The 25969-nt window shown below is 43.0% G+C and overlaps 1 protein-coding gene across 1 annotated transcript in view; it reads left to right on the top strand.

Annotated features, from left to right (window-relative positions):
* Positions 1-25969, top strand: part of astn1 (astrotactin 1) — a 2863484-nt gene that overhangs the window by 1439738 nt on the left and 1397777 nt on the right. Inside the window, exon 8 of the mRNA XM_068038084.1 lies at positions 18529-18613. Coding sequence (XP_067894185.1) covers positions 18529-18613 — 85 coding nt within the window. The remainder of the gene's footprint in view (positions 1-18528; positions 18614-25969) is intronic.

Consider the following 25969-nt stretch of genomic DNA (forward strand, 5'->3'; position numbering starts at 1 on the left):
CTGAAGATTGGAACCTGGGATGCTGGGGACCTCAGGAGGAGATGGATCATCCACTCGGCACGTCTGGCTGAAGATTGTTGCAAATCCTTCAGCCTTGTCTTTTGCAATGATATGCTGGGCTCACCTATAGTTGAGGATGGGGGATATTTGTGGAGCCTTCTCCTCCTATCAGTTGTTTAATTGTCCACCACCATTCATAACTGGATTTGGCAGGACTGCAGAGCTTTGAGCTGATCCATTGATTGTGGGACTGCTTTGTCCTGTCTATTGCATTGTGCTTCCCCTGCTTGGTGTGCAAGTCTTCCTGTGTTGACACCTCATTTTTAGCTATGCTTGGTGCTGCTCCTGGCCTGCCCTCCTGCACTCTTCATTGAACCAGGGTTGGTCCCCCGACTTGATGGCAATGGTAGAATGGGGGATATGACAGGCCATGAGGTTACAGATTGTGGTGAAATACAATTCTGATTGAATGCTGATGGCCCGCAGCGCCTCATGGATGCCCAGATTTAAGATGCTAGATCTATTTGAAATCTATCCTATTTGGCACGGTGGTAGTGTCACACAACACGATAGAAGGTATCCTCAATGTGAAGACGGGACTTTGTCTCCACGGAGACTGTGCAGTGGTCGCTCCTACCAATACTCTCATGGACAGATGCAACTAGGACAGGTAGATTGGTGAGGACGAGGTCAAGTATGTTATTCCTAATTGTTGGTTCCCTCACTGCCTGCCACAAACCCAGTCTGGCAGCTATGTTGTTTCGGACTCTGCCGGCTCGGTCAGTAGTGGTGCTACCAAGCGACTCTTGGTGATGGACATTGCAGTCCCCCACCCAGGGTACATTCTGTGCCCTTGCTACCCTCAGTGTTTCTTCCATGTGGTCTTCAACATGGAGAAGCACTGATTCATCAGCCAAGGGAGGACGGTTGGTGGTAATCAGCAGGTGGTTTCCTTGCCCATGTTTGGTCTGATGCCATGAGACTTCATGGGGTCTGGAGTCAATGTTGAGAACTACAAGGGCAACTCCCTCCCGACAGTATACCACTGTGCCACCACCTCTGGTGGGTCTGTCCTGCCGGTGGGACAGGACATACCCAGGGATGGTGGTGTCTAGGACTTTGTAAGGTATGATTCCATGAGTATGACTATGTCAGGCTGTTGCTTGACTAGTCTGTGGGACAGCTTTCCCAATTTTGGCACAAGCCCTCAGAGGTTAGTCTTGCAGTGTTGGTTTTTGTCGTTTCCAGTGCCTAGGCCGATGCCGGGTGGTCCATTCATTTTTTTCATTCCTTTTCATAGACTTCTTAGCGGTTTGATACAACTTGGTGGCTTGCTCGGCCATTTCAAAGGGCATTTAAGAGTCGACCACATTGCTGTGGGTCTGGAGTCAGACCAGGTAAAGACAGCAGATTTCCTTCTCTAAAGGACATTAGTGAACCAGATGGGTTTTTACAATGGTCACCATTAGACAAGACTTTTTAATTCCAGACTGATTAATTGAATTCAAATTTCACGATCTACCATAGTTGGATTCAAACCCATGTCTCCAGAGCATTAGCATGGGCCTCTGGGTTACCAGTCCAGTGATATGACCAGTATGCCACCACCTCCCCTGTGTGGGATTCCCTGTCTTTGGCTGATCGATGCATCAAGGTGATGACCGATGCTCTGTTCAAGAGGGCCAGTGAATATGTGCATTTCCACACCAATCCAGACAGTCAAGCTGAGAGATCCATTGGGTTTGGGGCCATTGTTGAATTCCCCCAGGTGCAGGGTGTTATTGTCTACATGCATATGGCCACAAAGGCTTCCACAGACCAATCAGCAGCTTTCATCAAGAGGAAGGACTTCCAATCGCTCATCGTACAACTGGCCTGTGACCACCACAGACACATCCTTCAAATCTGTACAGAAGCAGCAACAATGCATACATACTTCAGCAGTCCTAGGTCACTCATCATTTCCAGCCCCCCGCACATCTTCCCTCACTTGGAGATAAAGGCTACCCAATGAGGACATGGCTAGAAACGCCTGTGAGCAACCCATGCATGGATGCAGAGGAGAGGTACAGCACTTTCCACAGGCAACCTGAGCGACCATCGAGGAGGCGAAGGGGCTTCTGAAGATGTGATTCAGGTGCCTTAAATTGATCTAGTGAAGCCCTTCAGTATGCCCCAGCAAGGGTCTTGCGTATCATGGTAACCTGCTGTGCACTGCACATCCTGGCACCTCAGAGGGGAGTGGATCGCGATGCTTCATAAAGGTTCAGCAGAACTTCCCTGCTTTAGTACTCAATACCTTTACTTATGAAGATTAAGATACCATATACTTTGCTAACTACTCTGTCAATATGCCCTGCTACCTTCAAAGACCTAGGCACATGAACACTGTACAACTGTGCCATTAATTCTTCTGCCAAAATGCATCACCTCACATTTCTCTGTATTAAATTCCATCTGACATTTGTTTGCCCATACTGCTAGCCTAAATATATCCTGTTACTGCTGTTTGGTATCATCCACACTGTCTGCCATACCGCCAAGCTTATTATCCTCATGGTAAATTTTGAGATTTTACTCCGTATTCCAATATCCAAGTCATTCATAAGTATCAAAAAAAGCAGTGGTCCTAACCTGTTACTGAACCTTGGAGAATACCACTGTCTACCATCCTCTAGTCTGAAAAACCACCACTTACCACGACTTGCTGTTTTCTGTCCTAAAGCCAATTTTTTTATCCAAGTTGACACTGACCCTCCTATTCCAAGAGCCTCAGTTTTGGTAACCAGCCTTTTATGTGGTGCTCTATGAAACGCTTTCTTAAAATCCATGCAGGCAATATCCACTGCATTCCCTCCACCAACCTCGTCTGTTACTTCATCAAAACATTAAAATTAGATTAGTCAAATACCATTTGCCATTTACAAGTCCGTGCTGTCTCTCCTTAATTGACTGAAATCTCTCCAAGTGCCTGTTAATATTTTCCTTGATTATTGTTTCTAAAACCTTACCCACCACTGGCCTATCATTACTAGGAATGTCCTGACACCCTTCCTTGAACAAGGGTGTCACTTTTGACACTTTGCAATCCTCTCACATCTCCCCCAAATCAATGGAAGATTGGAGGTTTATGGCAAGCCCTTCCACTATCTCCATCCCCACTTCCCTTCACAACCTGAGATGCAAGCCATCCGGACATAGTGACTTATCCACTCTCAGCCTTTTCACCCTACCATTCCTTCCTACCAATTTTCACCACATCCATTACGTCTACCATCTCTGCTTCTGATTATTTTGTCAGTATCCTCTTCTTTACTAAACACTGATAGAAAATACTCATTAATTATTCTAACCTTGCCCTGCACCTCTAAGCATATATTACTTTGTCCCTAATTGTCCCCATTCCACATCTTACAACCCACTTACTATTTACAAGCCAGTAGAAGATTTTTTTGGTTACCTTTAATGTTCACTACCATTCTATTCTCATATTCTCTCTTTGCCAGTCTTAATTTCCTCTTCACTTCCCCTCTCAACTTATTGTATTTGACCTGGTTCTTAGTTGAAGAATTAACCTGACATTAACCATACACCCCCTTTTCCTTGTTTCATCCTATTCTATATCTCCCTTGTCGATCAAGCAGCCCTGGCTTCAGAAAATTGGGAAGAGAGTTGTTGCGCAACTTCTTGAGATCCAGCAGCAGGAAATGGGCTCAACTTTGAACAATTAAATGGAGGATTAGGACGTGGGTTCGGTTTAGGCTCAGCAACGGCAGGTTTGAAATACGAATTTGGAAGGGATCGAACAGTATTGGACTTCTGTCACCTTTGGTAGGCTGAGCATAACAGAAATCCAATGAGGCATTGACTTAGCTTGTGAGTGAGGTAGAGGAAATAATTATTTGTGTGAATTTAAGAAAGTGTGGAAGCTCTGAGATTGGGGTAGAACTGATAGCACCGACATCTGATAGAGTGTAGGCTTCTGTAATCAAACTTAAATTGGAGAAAGTTCCATCAGGATTTCAGCAATTTTATGGGCCTGTCAAAATGTTCTTTATGAATTATTTTAGTTTTTACATGCTTTTTGATTAAGAGGTTGCTCTCTTTAGATTTTATTAAACAGTCCACTGGCTTAGGAAACAATGAGCTGAATTTTACGCCACCCCAGCAGGTTGGATGGTGGCGTGGAGGTGGATGGGGGTGGCGTAAAATTCAGCGGGAGGCTCAGGGAGGCCTTCCCCCCACTGCTTCCGCCTCCAGCCAACTTTACAGCGGTTGGATGGTGGGGGTGGGGTGGGGGGAGCAGCCTGCCCGAGGCCAATCAAGGCCCTAAGTGGCCACTTAACGGCCACTGAAGGGTCCTCACCTTCCTCCACGGGTATTTTACCCATGGCAAGCGAGCATGCTGGGACTTGAAAGGCTGCCCAGCGATAGGTGCCGGCCTTTCTGCGCGCCGGAGGGGGCCATGGCAGTCGGGCATAGGATGCCCGATTGAGGGTTGCCCCTATCTCCCAACCCATCCCTGGGACCCAAGACGCCCCCGCCCCCTCAAATGACCACCCTAGCTTCACCAGGGCATGACCGATCCCCCTGGTGAGGCATTCCCAACTTACCTTCACTCCTGACTCCATGTGGTCAGCTGGGCTGCAGTCTCAGCAGTGGCCACCACTCCCGGTGGCGCTGCTGGGACTAAGAGCTGCCGCCCGCTGATTGGCCGGCAGCTCACTGAAGCGGGACCTCCTCCCTCAGGCGGTGGAAGTCCTGCCTCAGGACAATTAAAGCCCGGGGACCCGTAAAATGCGGGATGGATCCCAAGACAAGGCAGAAGTAGGTTTGCCACCGATTTTTGGTGGCAAATTCCCGTCCGCCTAAGGTAAAATCTAGCCCTATATGGCCACTGAAATATTTCAGAAAAATGTATTTAAGTGACTTAATCTGTCAGTTTTATGGCACATGTTTGATTGTGAGTAGAAAGTTCAAAAAGAAAGAAGTCTTTGATTGTTTGGCTTTCTTCTGTATTAATTGCATATTAATTATTTTAATTGTATACAGATAATGGGCATGAAACACGGGATTCACTTGTGTTCTAAAAAGTACACACAGACTGAAACTAGTTGTTGTGTTGGGAGGCGCATGCTTGTAATATGTAATTCTATAAATAAATGCTGGAAAGTAACATGATGGTTACTTGTTTATTATTACTACTTTCTGCTGCATTAATTTGTTTATTTACTTCGGTAGTTGGCCCAAATAAGAACTATCAGTTACGAATCATGATTATTATTGTCCTACAGATGTCCTAACACTTTTGAGTGTAATACTTTTGATGTATGTCACCCACAGAGTACCAGATTTGGATGTGTGAAGCTACACACATGCAATAGATGCACTGCTAAATATCCAGTCATAGTCAGAGAATCTCTTGCAATGGGTTCTTAGCTCACCTTACAAAGGTACGCCTGGAATGCCCCAAGGATTTATTCTTGGCCTCCGCCTACATCTGATATACTTGCTGCCCCTTAGCAACATCATCCAAAGTTATAATATAATGTATGCTTTAGCTCACCTCTATCATCATCTCTTGACCTTCCCACTGCCTCTGCATTGTCAATCTGGGGTCACAATTTTCTCCAATTCAACAATTGGAAAGAAAAAATGATTGTCTTCGGCCTCCGCGAAAAACTCCATTCCATCTTCACTGATTCCATCCCCTTCCCTGACCACGCTCTCAAGTAGGTTGTTTGCAACCTCGCTGTGCTCTTCGACCCTAAATTGAGCTATCAACCCCATCTCCTCACCATCTCAATGACGACCTAGTTCCACCTCGATAATATCATCCGTCTCCACTTCCGTCTCAGCTCATCTGCTGCTGAAACCCTCTTCCATATTTTTGTTACCTCCAGACTCAATTATTCCAATACTCTGCTGGTCAACCTGCTATTTTCCACACTCCAAAAATATAAACTCATCCAAAACATTGCTGCCTATATCCCAACCCACTCCAAATCTAGTTCATTTAGCTCACTGACCTATTAAAGTGATGTGGATCCTTGTGTTCAGATCCCTCGATGGTCTCACCCTTCTCTATCTCTGTAATTTCCTCCAGCTCTACAACTCACCAAAAACTCTGCGTTCCTCTAACTGACCTCTTGCCCTTCCTCAAATCCCTTTGTCTCACCATTCAGTCATTCAGTAATTCAAAACTGATGAAATTCCTCCCTCAGTTTCAAGTATAAGTGCATTATTCGACCATATTTGAAGGAGAATGCAGCATGATATTCTATTTTAGCTCAGTATGTTGGTCACATTGTTTGCTGAGTATCGCACAATTCTCATAAGATAGGCATCAATTAATGCAGCATGTAACAACTGCAGCTGGGACCACATGAACCTCTATTCTCAATTAATTATTTTTAAAAAACATGCTTACCTCTTTATATATCTACTGGTCTGTTTCTAGCCAACTTGTTTGGCTCATGCAGAAACAGACAAGACAATCGGGTTGTGTGTTTCTTACAACAATGATTTTATGTAAATGATATTATTAATCATGGTTAATGGACCACAGATTATTAATTTTACATTCTTTCTGTTTACACTTGGGAATTTAATTCATTGCTAAACAAAGGAACAATAACACAATTAGCCATGCCTTTGCTGCCCATTCCTTTCTAAACTGACAGGATTTTGATTTCTTGTGTTTTGTTTCCTTTGTTTAATTGAAGATAAGTGTGATAAATTAAGACAAATAGCTTTAGTTATATTGTCATGAAATGGCATTGCTGGATAAGGTTTACTTTCTCCTTCACACATCCTTTAGGCAATAGGTCAAATTGATTTTGTTTTGACCTGTGGGTACATGTTACTGGATGACACAATAGTTTGAGGTACAATGTTCAACTTCAGCACTGGGTGAGTGGCAGTTGGACATCCAATCACTGGCCTGCAAATAACTTTCCAAACCATCAGGCAGTAAATAAAGTTGCTAATAGTCACTTTTCATCCCATAAAATAAATGGAGTGACTTCCACAGTCCCAGGGATCTGGGATAACAGAGAGCTACTTTTTTTTAAAGTAATTCTGTAACCTGAACAAAATAGTTGCTAACTGAGGCATGAGGATAGCCATGTGACCCTCTACCTTGAACTGACAGGACAAGATAACCAGAAAAATATACAACTGAGAGTGAGATCAGACTTTTATAATGCTCGTGGAGAACCATAAATAAATTTAAATTACCTTTTAAACGTCCCAGAACAAGAAAGCCTAAGCCTTAGGAAAATTTTTTTTAATTTTAATCAGAAGGCATGGCAGTGGTCTATAGTGGCCTGATGTTTTATGTTCCCTTTTGATTACAGGGTTGCTTCAAAGGGCACTTTCACACTGGTGCATGTTTAATTTGGATCACAGAAATTGGTGCCTGTGTACCAAGTCCCAGAGTATTCAGTGTTGACTCTGTTCTTTTGTCTTGGCATTAGAACCTGAGGGCCAGTTTTTTGGGGAGTACCTTGGATTTGCTGTGCTCCTCAGTTTCATGGTCTTCAGCCTTGGATTTTACTATCACTGCATGAAATCCCAATTGTTAAACTCCAATTTTGTTTTGTTTTCAAATAAATATTTTAAATGAGATGTGTAATTCCAGCCTGAGGGTATGTTGGAGAGAGATGGACAGCATGCTCTGTCTCATTTGAGATCATTGTTCATTCACTTTCTGTAAATGTTAATCTTGAGCAAATTGCAGCAGCCAATGATTAAATCTTCACTGGATTTACAACCATCTGGTACTCGTGCATACACTGAGTTAGTTGATGTGCTGTTTAAATAGTCATTTTGAATCTGTGCATGGGACATTGACTGGACATGATTTGGGACGTTACAAAACAAGGACATTAATTTATTTATTTTTAACCTTTCTTCCTTTCCGTTCTCCCCTCATGCTGGTGCGTGGTCCTTACCCATTCTAGTGCGCATTCTTAATGAGTAAGCATCAACAGTGTCGACTCTCTTCTGATTGCTATCTGTTAATCACAATTATTAACAACTGTTAATGGAGAGCACTGATTCCTTAGTAACCTTTACAATGTTTCATTAACCCTGTGTATCACAGGCAAGGGATTTGAACAGTAAACCGATGTAAAAAAATTGTACATTTATAATTATATTGTGGGATTCTTTGATTAAAAACTTCATATTTTTTAGCTTGCAAAAGTGCGTGCTTCACATTTAATTTGTACATGTTAAGTTTCAACCTTTATTGAAAATAATGTAGGCTGGCTAAAGTTTTGTGGGCACTCAGAGCCTGCCAAAACTTCACATAAGCTGGTGTGCGTGCTCAAGCAGTTAGCGCAGGCAGACTTTTGGACCATTAAGGCCATTACAGCAGGTCCTGTCTTTACTATTTGCAGGAAAATAATTTCCAACAAACACCTATGGATAGCAAATAGGTGCAGTGATTCTCGCTGCCATCCCTTCCTTGTCCCTGGGACACTGAGACAAATGTAGCAGCACTATCAACTGCCTCGGCTGAGATCACATTAACTCAATAAAGAGCACAGATGGAACCTGGACCTTACTTATCTACCAATAGCCACATCAGTGTATTAGGACGTCAAGATTATAGCAGGAATATTTTTATTAGCAAAAAATATTGTAAATACTGTAAGTTAAACCCAATTTAATTTATTATCATTTTGTTCTTCAGGTTTGTGTAGATTTAGTTGAAGCTTTACCATAGGAAATTGTATGTACACATGCTTCCAAATTAAGCAGAGCAATTTTAGAGTCATAGCATTGGAGAATAATATTTTTACAATATACCATGTTGCATTCCCACCTTAAAAAGTGTATTGGAATAAATTTATGGATAATATACATAGTTGAGATTAGGCAATGCACATTCAGCAATTAGATGAGGTCAATTCAATGTAACATAAGCAGAAAATAAGAAATAGGAGCAGGAGTAGGCCATTTGGCCTCTTGAGCCTGCTCTGCCATTCAATAAGATCATGGCTGATCTGATCGCGGCCTCAACTCCACTTTCCTGCCTGCCCTTAATAACCCTTGACTTCTCTGCAGATCAAAAGCCTGTCTAACTCAGCCTTGAATATATTCAATGACCCAGCTTCCACTACTCTCTGGGGTAGAGAATTTCCAGTTTAGGAGAATTTTAAAAAACAATAAAATGTACTTGCTTGTGGGTAATGGCATCTCTAATCTTTACGTGTTTTATTCCTCCTTCTCCAATCCTTTATTAAAATAACGCTTTTGGGATGACATGTTGCTCCACTATGTTTTCAAATTTAAAAGCATGTGGACAATTATATACATAAGTCTATGTCCGATGGGTGAAATCCAACTTCAACGCTAACTTGTAACAGGCCATTGGCTTCATTTGAAAAGAAAATCATGCAAAGTATAAAATGGGCTGCCAATTTGCGATTGCCCATTTCACGCTCTAGCCAAAATCAAATATCACCCACCCCATAACTCCTGTCCACAACACAATGAACACCACTGGGAGGCACTGTAATTATACCTCTCCATTATATCTGAGCCACTGCTTGCTCCAACATCCTACATTGTTTTGCCTGACCTATTATCTGTGATGTGCACAGGGTCTCCTATGGGACCAAAACTTAATATCTGAGCTATGTTTCACCACTTATTTCAATCTGTACTGAATGCAGTTTCATCCTTGTTAAAATTGAATATCTGCTATAATACAGTTTGGTATTGGCTGACCAGAATCATTACAAGCAGTGCTGTGATGACTTTGTGCAGCTACAGAGATGCAAACGTAGTCAGTTGCAAGTAGAAAATCGTTTCAAGGATCCCACAGAGAGGCAGACATGCTTACAGTCACAATCTGGTCATAGTGCTAGTACAAGATTATTAGAGGCAGCATCATGTGCATTTTTAATCAGATGTATTTGTGAAGAACATTACTTCAGTACAATACAGCACAAACATGTATTTGTTGATGTGTCTGAGCTCAAATCAGAGATATACTGCAGATCTGCACCCTGCTGTTTCAGTTACAATATTCAGATATCATTTTCTCACCATATTTTTTTGTTCATCATGGTGAGGAATGTTTGTGCTACAGAACAAAACATCAACAAAATAACCAGTGTCAGCATCAAGCATTTGTAGTTTCGGTCAGTTGTAATTTGTATTAAAGGCAATATCAGTCATTCTGTAGAGGTCTCCAACACTGTGCTTGAACTCGTAACGACTACACTACTGGCAATTTCCACATCCCATATTAGCTACCGCAATGGAATCTTTGAGCAAGGCTGCTTAACTAATGCGAAGTTATGAGCAGTTTTGACATGCAGATTTTTTCGCTGCTGAGAATTGCATCAATACGGTGCAAGCTTGTTTCATTCTGGATACATGAAAAAAAATCAGAGCGAGCAGTTATATTTCATCAGCCAAACCTGCATCTGGGAGCCCAACTGTGTCAGGACCTAAATACCAAGCATGGCTGTCTTCCCTCATTCCTGCTTCGGCTAGAGATATTTTTAAACTGCACTGTTGTATGAGACAAGGAGGGAAATTCTGCTAGAGCAATGTAACTGGACCGATATCTTATATTCTTTTGATTCAGTGCTCAGTCACTGAATAATGTAATCAGCATGCCGCTATTATTTTTTTTTACCAGTGAAGCTTGCTACTAGGAAGGGAATTGGGGTCAGGATCTACTTAGGTTTAATAATGTTACTTGGGAAAATGCAATTCATTGAAAAGGTGACATGCACACTCTCACCATTCTGATCACAACCAAGTAACAGCTGTTTTTTCTCAGTGTTGAAAGGAACAGTTGACAAGTGCAGTGTTCCTTTTCATGATAGGTGGATCCTGGTGACAGACTTGTTTTGTTTAATTGAATGTTTTGTACGGTTCAAGGTGCTTTGAAGGCTCTGATATTATCTGCAGGTGACATTTGGAAATAGTTGAACGTCATTGAGTGCATTTCAAATGAGCCCAGACACAATTTTAATCAAAATGATTGATAATTCCACTCCAGCAAAAGCATCAGGAATAATGGCCTCTATAAATAAAAATGGCAGAGAAGTAGCTTCAGCTGGCTGACTATTGCATTTGTCATGTGTTCTTTGTGTTGTCTTAAGTAACACAATGAGTTACATGGATTCCAATTCCTTGAAGATCTCAAACAGGTTTATTCACAGCTAACTATTATATACAAGACTGAGCAAACTATATACAGAACCTTGGTCAAGGGTGTTAAAGTGCAGAGTGACTATGGCTTCTAGTCACATGACTATATCCTGGCATTAGCATACTGAGTTCTTAAAAGGATATCACTCTTAAAGGGATCATACAACATCCCCTTTCTTTCCAAAGATAAATCTCACATGCTGTAAGTAAAAACATATAAAATTGGATAGCGTCAAAATTATTTACACAGGGATAGAGATTATGAGATTTACATCTGCAGAAGCTTAAGAGTCCATATATCATTTTGGTGGTTTGACAACTCAGGATGTGGATTTCAGCCTTGGCTGTTTTTGGTTTGCAGACATGTTGTCAATGTGTTGGTTGTCGTCCTGTTGTTCCATCAAACCCTCATCGTCAGAATGTGCTCTTTCAAGTCCGCTGTGCACAATTGGAGTATTGCACACTTCTCTTCATTGGCTTTGGGTCCTGCACAGAACTGGTCTGCTAAATTTTATAATCTCGTAGGACCGAGGCTCACTGCATACTTTGGATACCTCTGCGGGTAACCATATTCTCATTGTGGGGTGTATGACCATTTGTCTAACATGTAGTTGAGGTGATTCCACCTGCATGTCAATCATCTTCATTCTCTCTTGTTTTTTGAGCAGTATCTCCAGCATCTCAGAGAATTTGGACAGATGTTGGTTTGGTAGAGTCATTCGCACTTGTCTGCCAAACACAATCTCTGTTGGTGACCGTAAGCCCATATTCATAGTGTAGGTCTGAGGTGTAGCATGGCAACATGAAAATCTTGTTTTGTTGCCCTACAGTTCTGGATAAATGATTTAACAGTGTGAACCATTCGCTTGGCAGCCATTAGATATAGGGTAATGTGGTGAGGATATTACATGGTTTACACCCCATTTGGCATACATATCCCTAAAAGGTCTGCCTGTATACTGTGGCCCATTGTCCAAAATAATTTCTTCAGGTGAACCGAATAGACTGAATATGGCACTCAATGGGCTGGATTTTAAGAGCCCGCTACCAATCTCGGCGGCGAGCACGCCAATGAGCCACCGCAATCTCCCGCACGGCTGGGAGGGGTGGGCTGTCCATACCCGGCAATGGCACCAGCTGACTGGTGTCATTTTTAAAGGGCAGCCAGCCCTGCCGGCAGAGTTAACGTTTTCACATAAATTTCTAATGCCCCTTTTCCATGCCCCGATAACAATTACGTTAACTCTTTGCCCTTCCCTCCCAAAAAAAACTTACCTTTTAAATCAGATCTTCCCCCCCCCGCCCCCCAAGACTGCACAAAGTTTAAAGTTCACCCCTACCCACCATCCCCTCCACCCATTACATTTAGTTGACCCTGTCACCACCCCCACCCCCACCCCCCCGCCACTGAGATTTTACCTCCTCCCCCCTTCCCACTAGTGTCATGCCAGCTGGGGAATTGAAGGCCTGGAACTGATGGCTGCCGCCCTGAGGATCATGGCAGGCCCGGAAGCTGGAAGGCATGTTTATTTAAATGTATTCATTTTATTGATTTAAATATTGAAATTCAGGTCCCGTCGCCCATGTCCTCGGAGCCTTTCCGCCGCCGGGAGGATCAGCCCAGGCCCTCCCGGTGTCGGCCTCCATGGCGAGCCGCCATATTCCGGTTCCTTCCCCCTCCCCCCCGGAAATGGAGCCCCACATCGTGGGCTTTGTAAAATCCAGCCCAATATGTCTACAATAACTGCGCTTGAGGTGTCTTTTCCCTGTCTGACAATTGGAAATTTGGAGAAATAATTATGACTAAGATAAAGTTGTCTCCATTGACAGCAAATAGATAAGTGGCGATCTTTGGATGAAGGGACTGATGGAATCTCGTGAGGACATAGAGGTTCTTTACGTTGTTGTGGCTGGTGGCTCTGGCATGCCTCGCAAATCCTCACTAACTTTTCAATGTCACCATTGATCCCTGGCCAATAAACAGTGTCTCGTGTCAATCGTCTTATTCGCTCTATACCCATATGGCGTTGGTGAAGTTGTGACACGATGTCCTGTCAGAGAGCTTTGGGCACAATCACATGTTTTCCTTTGAAGGTGATGCCTCTCAGGATATCGAGTTCATCTCTATAAGACCAAAAGCATCTGAGAGTTCCTGGTTCCTGGCATCTCTTCTACCGTGTCAGACCAACCTTCTATGATGACTCTTCATAGTGCCTTTGGTTGTGGGTCATTGGTGTTTCTGATTGCAGTTGGTCATATTTGTGCTGACCAAAATGCAATGTATCAATTTGAGCACATCTTCCACCTTGATGTCCATGCTGTCAAGGTGGTGCACTTGTCAATGGTTTGCGCCAGATCATCTCCAGTGGTTTGTGGTCAGTTTCTACAGTGAACTGCTTACCAAATAGGTAGGTGTGGAACCTTGTGATCCCAAACACCATAGCAAGTGTTTCACACTCTGTATTTGAGTAATTGGATTGTGTTGAGGATAAACATTTGAATTCCGAATGCAATTGGTTTGCCATTCTACAGGATGCATGCTCCAAGCCCTTTTTGTGAGGCGTCGACTTCCAGGATTGTCATCTACCTTGGATCGTAGGACTGCAGGGTACAGGTTTCTGCTGACAATGCTCGTTTGAGAGACTCAAACATATACTGATGGTCCTCCTGCTGTACACATGGTATGTTTTCCTGTTAGAGTTCTCTCAGTGATGATGCTTTGTCAGAAAAATTTGGAATATATGGTGCCAAGAAGTTGAAAAATCCAAGACATCTCTGGAGGTTTTCCTTGTCTTGTGGGGTAGGCATATGCCTTACATCTTTGACATTGCCTGGGTCAGGACAGATTCTGCAACCTGAATAGATGGAGCCAAAGAAATTGATCTGACTCACATTCACCTGGCACTTCTTGCTGTTAAAAACGAGCCCTTTGCAATGAGCTACTGCCATCAGTGAATGAAGATTTTGATCATACTCTTCTTTGGTTTCGCCCATTACTGCAATATCATCGGTAATGCATATACATCCAGGCACGTTTTCTCTAATTCTGTCCACATGCTGCTGAAACAGATCTTGACTGACAGATAAGCTAAAGGGTAGTCTCTGGAATCAATATCTTCCAGATGGTGTGCTGAAGGTGGTGATTTCCTGAAATTCCTTAGCTAGGTGTACTGACCAATATCCATGTTCAGCATCCAACTTGGAGAAGAATTTGGCTCCAGTGAACTTGGGATCCAATTCCTCTTGCGTTGGAATCTTGTGGGGGCATCTCTTCAGGGAGAGGTTTTGATGCCCTAGACATACCCTGATTGCTCCATCCTTCTTCAGTACGCATGTAATTGAACTGCACCAGTATGTGTGATGATGCACATGACGGATGATGCCATTATGTTCCATGTCATCCAACTCGTGCTTAAGCTTTTCTTGAATGTGCACGCTGCACTTTCTGGGAGGGTCGATTGATGGAATTGCATCCTGTCTAAGGTGCAGTACGGCATCGCCTTTGAAATTTCCTGTGGCGTCGCACCTGTCCGGGTACATTTGTTGTAGATCATGGACTGACTCAATGCAGGTACTCTTGGTCTCTTCTGCTGTAATTGGTACCCTGATGACCACGTGGATAGTCTCAATGTTAAGGTCCTTACACACTGGTAGTCCTGCCACTGCTGGTCCGCTCGTGTCGACGAGGTAAAATATTTGTAGTTTCCATGCTGACTTACCATAGCTGCAGTATATTGTTAGTGTGCCATTGCAAGAAATGGGTACCTCATTGTATGCAGTTAACTTTGCAGTTGTCGATTGTATCATTAATTTCCAACAACTCAGGTATATATCCTTCAGGATTCAGACTGGTAGGATATTTGCACTCGCTCCTGTGTCAATCTTAGCCCTGAGTGTGTGTTTGCCAACTTTCTTTGGGCACATGGTATTGACAGTAGCAAAAGCTTCCAGTTGTTTGACTTCATCAACACCATGTGTCAGATTCACAATGTGAAAGGTCTGATCGCCTTCTGGCTGAGAATCACTGCTCCCTGAGTCTTGCCTCGGGTCTATTTTGCTGTGGACTTCATGCACCGGCTTGCATTTATGCAGGTGTCTGGCACGCTCTTTGCTGTTGTTGCCCTATCGTCTGTTTGTTTGTGTCCTATTGTGACTTCTGGCTGCGTCCTTGGAGCCAGATTTCTTGTATAGGCGGGCCCAGCGTCCTTTTGCACCATACGCCTTGCACAGGTCTTGAAATGCGGGTCAACTTCACGGTGAGTGGGACAGGCCACACAGCTGACTTGCTTCTTGCGACCTAGTTATCAGGCCGATACTGTCGGTTGCACCTAGTGTTTCCAGATGCTATTGTGCAGCTAAAATAGCTTTGTATTTCCTGCCATCTTCTAGTAGCACATCAATGCTGTGACTTTTCTTTTTCCCCATGGGGTCTTTTTGAAACTCTTCAATAGGCGTTGAGACAATCACCAGCTCCATTATTCGCTTTGACAGCTTAGTTTTTGGAAAATCGCATTTGTTGCCCTGACTATGGCATCCACTGACAAATTGATCTATTGATTCCTGTGGCTGTTGCCTGTAGGACATCAATTCCAGGTGATGAATTCTAAAATTTATTCTTACCCGAAGCTGATCTTCTGCACTTTCCATATCTTTGTGAGATATTCATGGTCCTCTTCAGATAAGCCAGGTGTATTGATTCTGTATAACCCCTCATTTCCAATTGCTGTCAGTATTTTCTCAACCTGCTTCTCTGGTTCTACAACTGCTTGGTGTGTAAAGCATAAATGCATTCTTTGATTAAAAAGTTTGAACTCGGGCAGGATATCCAGTTCATGCTGGGAAATTTGATATCCATCTTTCTGCAGCTCTTTTGCTTTTTGCTCTGCATTTAATTTTGCTCAGCTCTGTGTGTGCCTGCAGCATTGTCTGGGTATCTGAGCCGGTGACTGTGAGGTGAAATCAAGTGATAGTACTTTGTTTTCATCACTGTTGTCTTTTTGGTGTTTGTCCACTTCCTCGCCAGGTTAGATCTCTTCAGTATCTGAAAGGAAAATGGCACAAGGATTAGGTTGTAGTGCGAGGAGGGGTGGGGGTTGGGAGTGCGAAGAAGTAAGACATGCATGCTTGCACCATCTGCAGCTTGTAAATCAGCAGAGAGTGTGGGATGAGGGGGAAGTGAGATGTGAGAAGGAGGATTAAGTGTAAGGCTATGATCATTGTAGATGGTATCAGCCTTGCCACTGGCCTCAGCCTCAGCAATGGACATCTCAATAATGGCCAGCACTATCTCCTCCATGGGGGGGGGGGGGGGGGGGGCGGGTTAGGACAGGACTGATCCCCTTCGATTTGCTCCTGCTGCCTCTGGTTGTGTGCCACTTTGCCTTGCAAGAGAGAGAGAAGAGTGCCAGTGAATGTTAGACAATTTGATTGGCTGATGTGGCTCTCATGATTGAATAGCTGGCAGTGTATGCAAGCTATGAGATGTGTGTGTGAGACCTGCAGCAGTGCTAATTGTGTGAACATGAGGTAAAGCATATGGATGTTAGGTGTGGGTCCTGATTGATAAATATTGTTGGTAAGTGAGTGAAGGGGGTTTGATTTGAACAGTGTGTCACGCCAACCTGCTATGTTGAATTAAGTTTTTTTTTAATCCCCCGTCTGGAGACCTGGATTTATTTTTTTTTAAGAAATTAAAAAGGAACAGATAAAAGGTGACTTTGCTAGCAGCTTAAGGCGTCCACCTAATTTGCAACACTGTATCCTATATTGCAAGGCCTGTGAGTTGGAGACACAATGTCTGGACATCCTAGCAAGAACCAAGACCTGAGAAGTTTAAGGGAACTGCCTCTTCTCATTAGCAAGGCATCAAGACTATTACTTGAACAATGGGATCCTGGTCGTGAGAAAAGAATCTCCAGACTGGGTGACTGTTATGTGACAAGCCCACTCCCGCCCCACCCCACCCCGCATCTGTGTGTTTTTAAGCTGCTATTTCTCTACAGCAGGCTGACAAGCATCTGGACTCTGACAAGTGAAGACCCAAGTAAGGGTCCCTCCCTTCTCTCTCTTCATTCCAGCTTGCAAACTTCGAACCCTGTCTGCTGAATGGCCACCTCAGCAACTCCAGCTGCAACCTGAGACCCCTTGGAGGAAATCATCTGCATCACTGTCTCCAAGAGACCACCAAATCAGCCATCTATCTCTTCAAACCAGAAGCCTCAGGACCATTTGAATCATCAAACCCCACATACTATATACTCTTTTATTTCTATGGACTCAAATTCGACCAATCTACCCTTCCCCACTCGGTAACCTATTTGTGTGTGTGTGTGAAAGTTGGAGCGTAGTTTATTATTTTTACTTAGGTTTAAATACAATAAAGCTAATCTCTTTATTTGTTAACCACAAGAAAACCTGTACGATTGGTTCTTTTTATGATCATAGCACGTAAATAGTGAAACACTCACTGAATTGGCAAGTATATGCACTTTAAAAAAGAGTTAGTCAAACTAAGAGAGGAAAAAGAGGGAGGCCCCTCAACCCTCCTCACCTGACTAAAAAGTGACTGAGGCTGGTGGTGCAGTTGGTAGGATATGGCACTTTAAGATGCATTCACTGAGCTAGGCCACTCGTGTGAGGTTATTAAACTTCTTGTGGCACTGCATCCAGGTTTTTGTGGTTTGACTCCAGGCATTGACCTCCACGGCTATCAGTGTATGACTAAAGGGCCTCCTGCCCTGCTGTATATCTCCTACTTTCCACTTCTCTACCAGCGCTTCAAGTGCAGCATTCAATAACCTTGGGGCTCACAGTCTCCCATATTGTGTCATTCTTCACTGTTTCCCAGGTCAGATTCAGTTCCACCACGACTGCCAACAGCTGCACCAGCCACAATTCACCATCTCTGTAAGAGGTGCAGTCTAGCTTTACGTAGCACAGGTTAGCTTTAATTGGTGCTAGGAAGTTGCAATTTTCAGCCCCCTACTGATGCTCACTGCTAATGAACAGGGTGGTTAGCGTTGGCTACATGCAACAATCATTCAAATGAGCAGGCAGTAAGAAGATGGCATGGTGCCCACATTGCGTTGAATGGGCACGTGTTAATTGCACCTTGCGATCCCTGTCCATTTGCAGGGCTATCAAATTTAGCCCCCAGAATCTCTTGACAAACCCATTTTTATTAACTTGCCTGAAATAATAAGATATGGATAAATGACTGTTGCTCTTGAGTTTAGTGATGCCAGCTGGGAAGATTGATTTTTTTTTTGGTATAGGAAAATAATGGGTCTTGTTTCAATCTAATCAGGGAATCTGCTGACAAAGCTGATCTGAACTTATTTTCCACAGGTGAATGTGGCTGCCAGGAGGGATATACGAGAGATCCTGTCCACAAGCACCTCTGCATCAGGAATGACTGGGGGATAAACCAAGGGTGAGTGTATGTGCTGTCACACATCTCTACACAGAATAGTCTCTTATACCATTACTTCCCAGTTTCTATTGGATAGTGACAAATATTACTCTATGTACCCATTATAGCCCTTTACTCACCATTTATATGCCAAAACTTTAGCTGGCTCTGCTCCTGCAGAAATATGTGTGGCAAGCAAAGTTTCAGTTACTTTTTTAAGCTGTTTTTAGGTTGCTGTAAGACCCCTGCTAATGGTGCCTGTTACCGGTAGCCACGTTTTGCATAGCCAGCTGTACCCCAGAAAGTAAACTTTCAGGATTTACGAAGACCATCAATGTGGAAGTCCTGTAAAAACATGCATTGTCCCTCTGTCATAAGCAGGTGACTACCTCTGCTGTGATACAGCCGTTGACTGCTATAATTGTTGTCTTCCAGCTACATGAAGGTATCTCTAACACTGGATAAGCTGTGGCTCAGTTGGTAGCGCTCTTGCTTCTGAATCATAAGGTTTGGGTTCAAGTTCTATTCCAGGGCTTGAGCACAAAAATCAAGGCTGATGTTCCAGTGCTATACTTAGGGAGTACTGTCAGAGGTGCCATCTTTTGGATGAGACGTTAAACCGTGGCCCTATTTACCTGCTTGGGTGGATGTGAAAAATCCCATAGCACTATTTCGAAAAAGAGAAGGAAGTTTTCCCAAGTGTCCTGGCCAATATTTATCCCTTAATTGCCATCACAAAAACATATTTGGTTGTTTTTATTTCTATTTGTGGGAGCTTGCTGTGTGCAAATTGTTTGCTGTGTTTCCTACATTAATACAGTGACTACACTTCAAAAGAGCTTCATTGGCTGTAAAGCGCTTTGAGATATCCAATGGTGATGAAAAACCCTATATTATTGCAAGTCTCACTCTTTCTTTAATGGCACATGCAATCACCTGGAACCTGCCCTGTATTAAGCATTGCATTCTGCATTTATATCAGAATCTAGGTCTTTGTTTGGCTGCCTTATCCGAGGTGTGATCTGGAGTCCAATGCAGCAATAACAGCAATACAATGGGGCAAGTCGTCTTAAGGTTTTCTGCTGCTATTATCAATAGGCAGAAATATGGTGTAGTGATTTGAAAATATTCCAGTTCTGATCACCAATATACTTTGGCAAGGACCTGAAGACTGATTAGACATGAGAGAATGGTGCAGCTGGTTGGCCTGTCCTCAGTTGCCCATTGCTGTAATAGGATGTCTGTCATTGGTTCAATATATTATCAAGATTTTCATTAAAACACCAACAAATAAAGTAGAAGAGAGTTACCCAACCGATGTCTATTCAGTGATAATTTAACCATTGCTGTTATTATAGCCATAGTCCCAAAGAACCATCAGCATCTCTCTCCATTAGAGAGACAGATGGTAATGTATAGCTTGAGGGGCATCACTCCTCAAGGGTGGGGAAGACGAGGAAGCAGGTCTCCATAAACTACCATAGCCAGGACAGGGATTGAACCCTTTCTATATCACACTCTAGCCATCTGAGCTAACCGACTGCCCACAGTTAAAACAGTGAGGTTATGTGTTCTATATATATAGAATCTGCATGGATATGCCCTGATAATGGATCAAAGGAATTTCTTAATGCAGTAACCCTCAACATGGCCTAATGCAATGCTTCTCACTGAGGGCCTGAAAGGCTGATAGACACATTGGCACTCATTGAGGCATAGAGCTCACTAATACATTGCCCCCGGCAATTTATGTCTGTAGATTGTAATTGAGGCTAGCAGCAGCCAAAACAGTTAACCTACATGGATGAAAGTTAGTCAAATGTCAGTAGCTGGAAAAATAACGCCAGCATTGATTTTTCAGATTGTTCTGCAGTCAGAAGAGAGAGAAAAAACAGCAGGAAACCAAAACTTCTGATGTTTGGTGATTCTTTTAAATGAACAAAGGCACTAATATTCAAACGTTTCTACCTCAGACTCTGCAGACACCTTACATAAAATTACATAGCCCAACTGGTCTATTCTTGTGTTTATACTCCACTCCAGTCGATTTCCACCTACTTCAACCAAACCGATAAGCATATCCTTCTATTCCTTTATCCATGATGTACTTAACTCTTCTTCTTCTTCTTCTTTGGCCTCCTTGTCTCAGGAGACAATGGGTAAGCGCCTGGAGGTGGTCATTACCTTTCCCTTAAATGCTATTTGCCTCAACCACTCCATGTGGTAGCAGGTTCCACATTCTAACTGCTCTCTAGGTAAAAAAAAATGTTTCTCCTGAATTCCTTATTGGAGTTTTCAGTGATTATCCTATACTTATGACCTCCAGTGGAGACCTTTCCTCTCTAAGGCTACCATATCAAATCACTTTCATAATTTTAAAGACCCCATTAGGCTACCCCTCAGCTTTCTGTTTTCTAGAGAAACCAGCCCACCCTGTCCAGTCACAGATGCATTTAGGGGGAACCAGAGGCACATTTAAACGTAATCTCGATAAACATACGGGGGAGAAAGGAATAGAAGGTTACGCTGATTGAGTTAAAGGAAGAGGGGTAGGAGGAGGATCATGTGGAATATAAACACTAGCATAAACCAGTTGGGCTGAATGGCCCATTTCTGTTCTGTACCTTTTTATTCTGTGTTGTCTTTCGGCTCCAGGCTGTTCATTTTTTTCTGCCCCAATTAATCTTTCAACCTTTCTGTGCTATAGACGTCATAAACATAAAGCAAGACTACCAGCATAAAGGAAACAACCTCTGTCAATCCATTATTTGACTAGTTCCTAATGGGAAAAAAAATGAACTGTAGCGCACAGAATATAATGTCTAATCATCCCACTGTAACAGAATTATCTCATCTTTTACTAGGAGTGCTTTTGGGGATTCATTTTATTTTCCAAGGTTACCCAGCATGATGCCATGTTCCTGGATGTTAGTGCTGAGTTACTATACCATATCTCCAACACAGAAGTCCTTGAGGCTGCCAACATCCCCAGCATATACACCCTACTGAGCCAGCGGCGCTTGAGATGGCTTGGCCATGTGAGCCGCATGGAAGATGGCAGGATCCCCAAAGACACATTGTACAGCGAGCTCGTCACTGGTATCAGACCCACCGGACGTCCATGTCTCCGCTTTAAAGATGTCTGCAAACGCGACATGAAGTCCTGTGACATTGACCACAAGTTGTGGGAGTCAGTTGCCAGTGTTGGCCAGAGCTGGTGGACAGCCATAAAGGCGGGGCTAAAGAGTGGCGCGTCGAAGAGACTTAGCAGTTGGCAGGAAAAAAGACAGAAGCACAAGGAGAGAGCCAACTGTGTAACAGCCCTGACAACCAATTTTATCTGCAGCGCTGGTGGAAGAGTCTGTCACTCTAGAATTGGCCTTTACAGCCACTCCAGGCACTGCTGCACAAACCACTGACCACTTCTAGGCGCTTACCCATTGTATCTTGAGGCAAGGAGACCAAAGAAGAAGATTATACCATATGCATTTGTACAGTATCTTCCAGTGTTAGATGCTGTTGTTCTGGGTTTACCCCATGAATTATCTTGCTACTTGCTGGGCCAGTGCTAGTTGGCACCCAGAGCTTACCAGTCTCATTGTACTGAGGCCTCGCTCTCAAATTCAGGTGGCAGGCTGGCACTATTGTGTGGCAGGTCAGTTCACTTCATCTGTTGGGCAGCTTTATCATTAAAATCTACTGACTGAAGTGGTTAATATACATGCATTATATTGCGATTCCCAATGAACTTTCACTTTTGTTAGATAGCCCAGTGAACCCAAACCCACATGATCTCCCATGTTAAAACTCCCCCTCCATTGTTTCAGAATGTTACTGTGGCTATGAGGTATTAGAGCTGAGTTTGATACCATCCTCACTCAATTTTAATAGTCATTGAACAGTGATTACGAATGGAAACTTGAGCTGATTTTGCCCTCTCTAATTGCTGTATAACCCTGTAACTTTATAACACTAATTGCATTGCCACATTCTCTCCACCTAATAGTACCTAACTCAGCAGTGGCTAAAGATTAAATCTAGAGTCACCCCTGATCTTTATAACTCAGACACTCACTAACCTGACCAGGTGAGCCTTCAGGAGAGCGAATGGAATTTCCTTTCACATTGAATCTTGAATAGTGAGTGTCTGTAGGATCCTGTTCTTGGCTAATGGTCAAATATATCCATTTTACAGCAAGCAGTTGCTGAGTAGCAATCCAGATTGGGACACTTTGTTGGTTTTCTCTTACCTAACCCAGTATGCTGAAGTGAATTGTAATCCTCTTTTACAATGCTGGCTGACAAGCTAATTCAGCACACACCAAGAATTGAAGTTGGATCTTTTTCTGGTCTATCTGGCTGAGGTCCACAATGGGTTGTGTAATTACCAACCAATCATCGGGAGAACCACTGATAAAACTACAGCCACATTCCGGGATGATAGGGCAACCTCATTTGGGCTCTTGGTTGGCACTATTCCAATTCTTTCAGAGTAACAAACCTGCTTGTTTCTGATTGACCGATGTCCCTTTAATTGGAAATGAGATCTGCTGCCATCAGTTATCTATGGGACCACTTTTGTGTCTCTCTTTGTAGAAAGAATGAGACTCTTCTGGAACCAGTGTTGTCAATTGTGAAGATATTTTCGTCCCCACTAAATTCCTGCTGGGCTACAGGATGCTAAAGGAAATTTAGTTAGTCCATTGAAACTCTTCTTTATGTTCCCTGATAGAAAAGCTGAATTAAGGTACTCTAATTTTTGGGTTAGAAGACTGTGGGCTTGAACACCATACTAGAAGTTTGAGTTCATAACCTAGCCTGACACCTATATTCCTGAAGTAGTGTTGCGATGCCAAAGGTGCTATGCTTTGAATGAGATGTTAAACTAAGTTTAGGTGGTTCAGCTGACTGTTGAAGATCCGTTGGCACTTTCAAGACCAACATTCCTCACTCAATCACCACCATTGAAAATGGATACACTGGTTATTCCTCTCATTGCTGTTTCTGGTACTTGATGTGCATAAAATGTATACAGACATAACAACATATACATTTCAAAATAATTCATTATATGTTGATCATTATTGTTTCTGAAATGTTGTTTATTAAACCTGTAAGTGGTGGCTATTAGTGTTGAAACAAAGGCAAAGGCAGTACTTAAACTGGGAACAAGAATGGAGTAAAAAAAAACACATATGCCAACCTAGAAAACTAGCAAAAAACTATCAACAGCTTCAGAAAAAATAACAGAGCCCCCAAAAAGTTTCAACTTAACAACAGCCCTAAATGAAGGACTGTGGCACTAATAGTCCTCACTTTATCTGAAGAAACTGTGAGGTTCTGAGAACAGAAATTGGAACTCTTGTGTTCCTAATGTTACGACCAGTGAGAAAGGTGTCTAGGGGTCTTTTACTGTCTTTACCTGGTTGTATTGTAGCAGGGTTTAATTTTTTTAAACACACTGTGTTTGAGCTCCCTCTTGGTGAATCCTTATTCACCACTTTCCAATTATAAGTCAAAGAAAAGAGCACACCAGGTTTTCTTAGGTTTCAAGAAGAAAAGTGGAATTTATTAAACTTAAACTCTAATTCAGTTGACGCCTACAGATATAGGGCATGCCCACGCTAGCATGCGTGCGTGATACACACATGCAAATAGGGACAGAAAAGATCAGAAGAAAAATAAAGTTAGAGACATTTGAGGCAGTCTTTGAAGGGGGTTTCTTGTTCCTGTTTCTGTGTTTCCAGCTTGCCATAGAGTCTTTGATTGTAGACCGATCTTTTTGGTGGGGCCCAGTATTCTTCTTAAACTTTGTTCACGGAGGAGACTTTTCTCTCTTTGAGTTCACGTGTTTTCAATGGGTCTTCAGTTCAGTGAGAACGAGATGGGAGCAGACAAGAGAGAGGTATTCACAGTCCAGGAGAAAAGAGCTTCCTGAGTTTCTTTTTCTCAGCAAGTTCAAATTCAAAAAACTCCAACAGTCAGTTAGTCATGTGAATAAACTGGTCTGACCACTTCTCCTGTGTATTGGGAAAGCAAGGACTGGGTCTCTTGTTCCAACACTGTCTGCTAGCATGCAAATGGCTTTCCAGTCAGGAGCTTGGCAATTACTTGTGATAGGCCCTCTTTTCTTCCCAGCCACAATTTTAAGTATTAATGTTCATGTGGTGAAATAATGTGTGCCTCAGTCTTGGCAGGTGGGGACCTGCATGACACTAAACCTGATAACTTGTTTTGCCACAGTGACATGAAGACATTCGTATCCCCCCTTTCTCTATTTACACCTCTGTTCATATTTTTCCTCACCACATCCTTCCACCAGTTCATGCTGTGACTCTTCACTTCCCACTCCTCGACCATTAATTCACACTGATTGTCCACAACACCACCACCCCCCCCCCCCCCCCCCAGCCCCTAAAGTTCCCAGTGATTCTTCTTTCCAATTCTTTCTACTGCCCAAATCTGCTACAGCTCTTCTCTAACTCTGCCCCTCATACACACTCCAGTTAATGCTGGCTCTAAAGTTGTCTCTGCTCCATGGGATTGATCAACTGCTAGACAGAGTGCTAAGAATTCTTAATCTTGCTAACTTCCTGCGAATAATTTTATATTTACTCCAAGTGATGTACAGGGCTTTGACAAGGCCACACCTGGAGTACTGGGTACAGCTTTGATCCCTGTACTTAAGAAGGAATGTACTTGTCTTAGAGTGGGTGCAACAAAGGTTCACTAGATTCATTCTGGGATGAACGGTTTGTCCTATGAGGAGAATTGAGCAAAATGGATGTATACTCTCTGGTGTTTAGAAGAATGAGAGGTGATCTCATTGAAACATGAATTTGAGAGGGCTTGACAGGATTTTTTCTGGTTGGAGACTCTAGATTTGGTGGTCATAGTCTCAGGATAAGGGGCTGGCCATTTAGGACAGACAGCAGGAGAAATGTATTTATTCAGAGGGTTGTGAACCTTTGGCTCTCTCTACCCCAGAGGTGGTGGATGCTTAGTCAAAGCTGAGATTGATAGATTTTTGGACTCTAATAGAATTAAGGGACATGGAGATTGGGCGCGTAAGTGGAGTTGAGATTGAAGATCAGCCATGATCTTATTTAATTGCAGAGCAGGTTCAATGGGCCTTATAGCCCACACATGTTCCTATTCCTTAAGCTCTTTATCGTTTTGTTCTCCTTTTTAAGCAATGTCACTTCACTGTGCACAAGACTATCTCAAACATTTTTAATGAAACAGAGGGAGGCTCTTCACAGGAGTTACAGAAATATCAGGCAATCATTGTGTGACAGCACGCTGATAATTGCGTCAATGAAGAAAATGAAGAGTTTGGATATATTTGAAGTGTGAAGTCGCCTTGTCATCAGCCAC

This window comes from Heterodontus francisci, chromosome 8 (assembly GCF_036365525.1).
Source record: "Heterodontus francisci isolate sHetFra1 chromosome 8, sHetFra1.hap1, whole genome shotgun sequence".
Taxonomy (NCBI): domain Eukaryota; kingdom Metazoa; phylum Chordata; class Chondrichthyes; order Heterodontiformes; family Heterodontidae; genus Heterodontus; species Heterodontus francisci.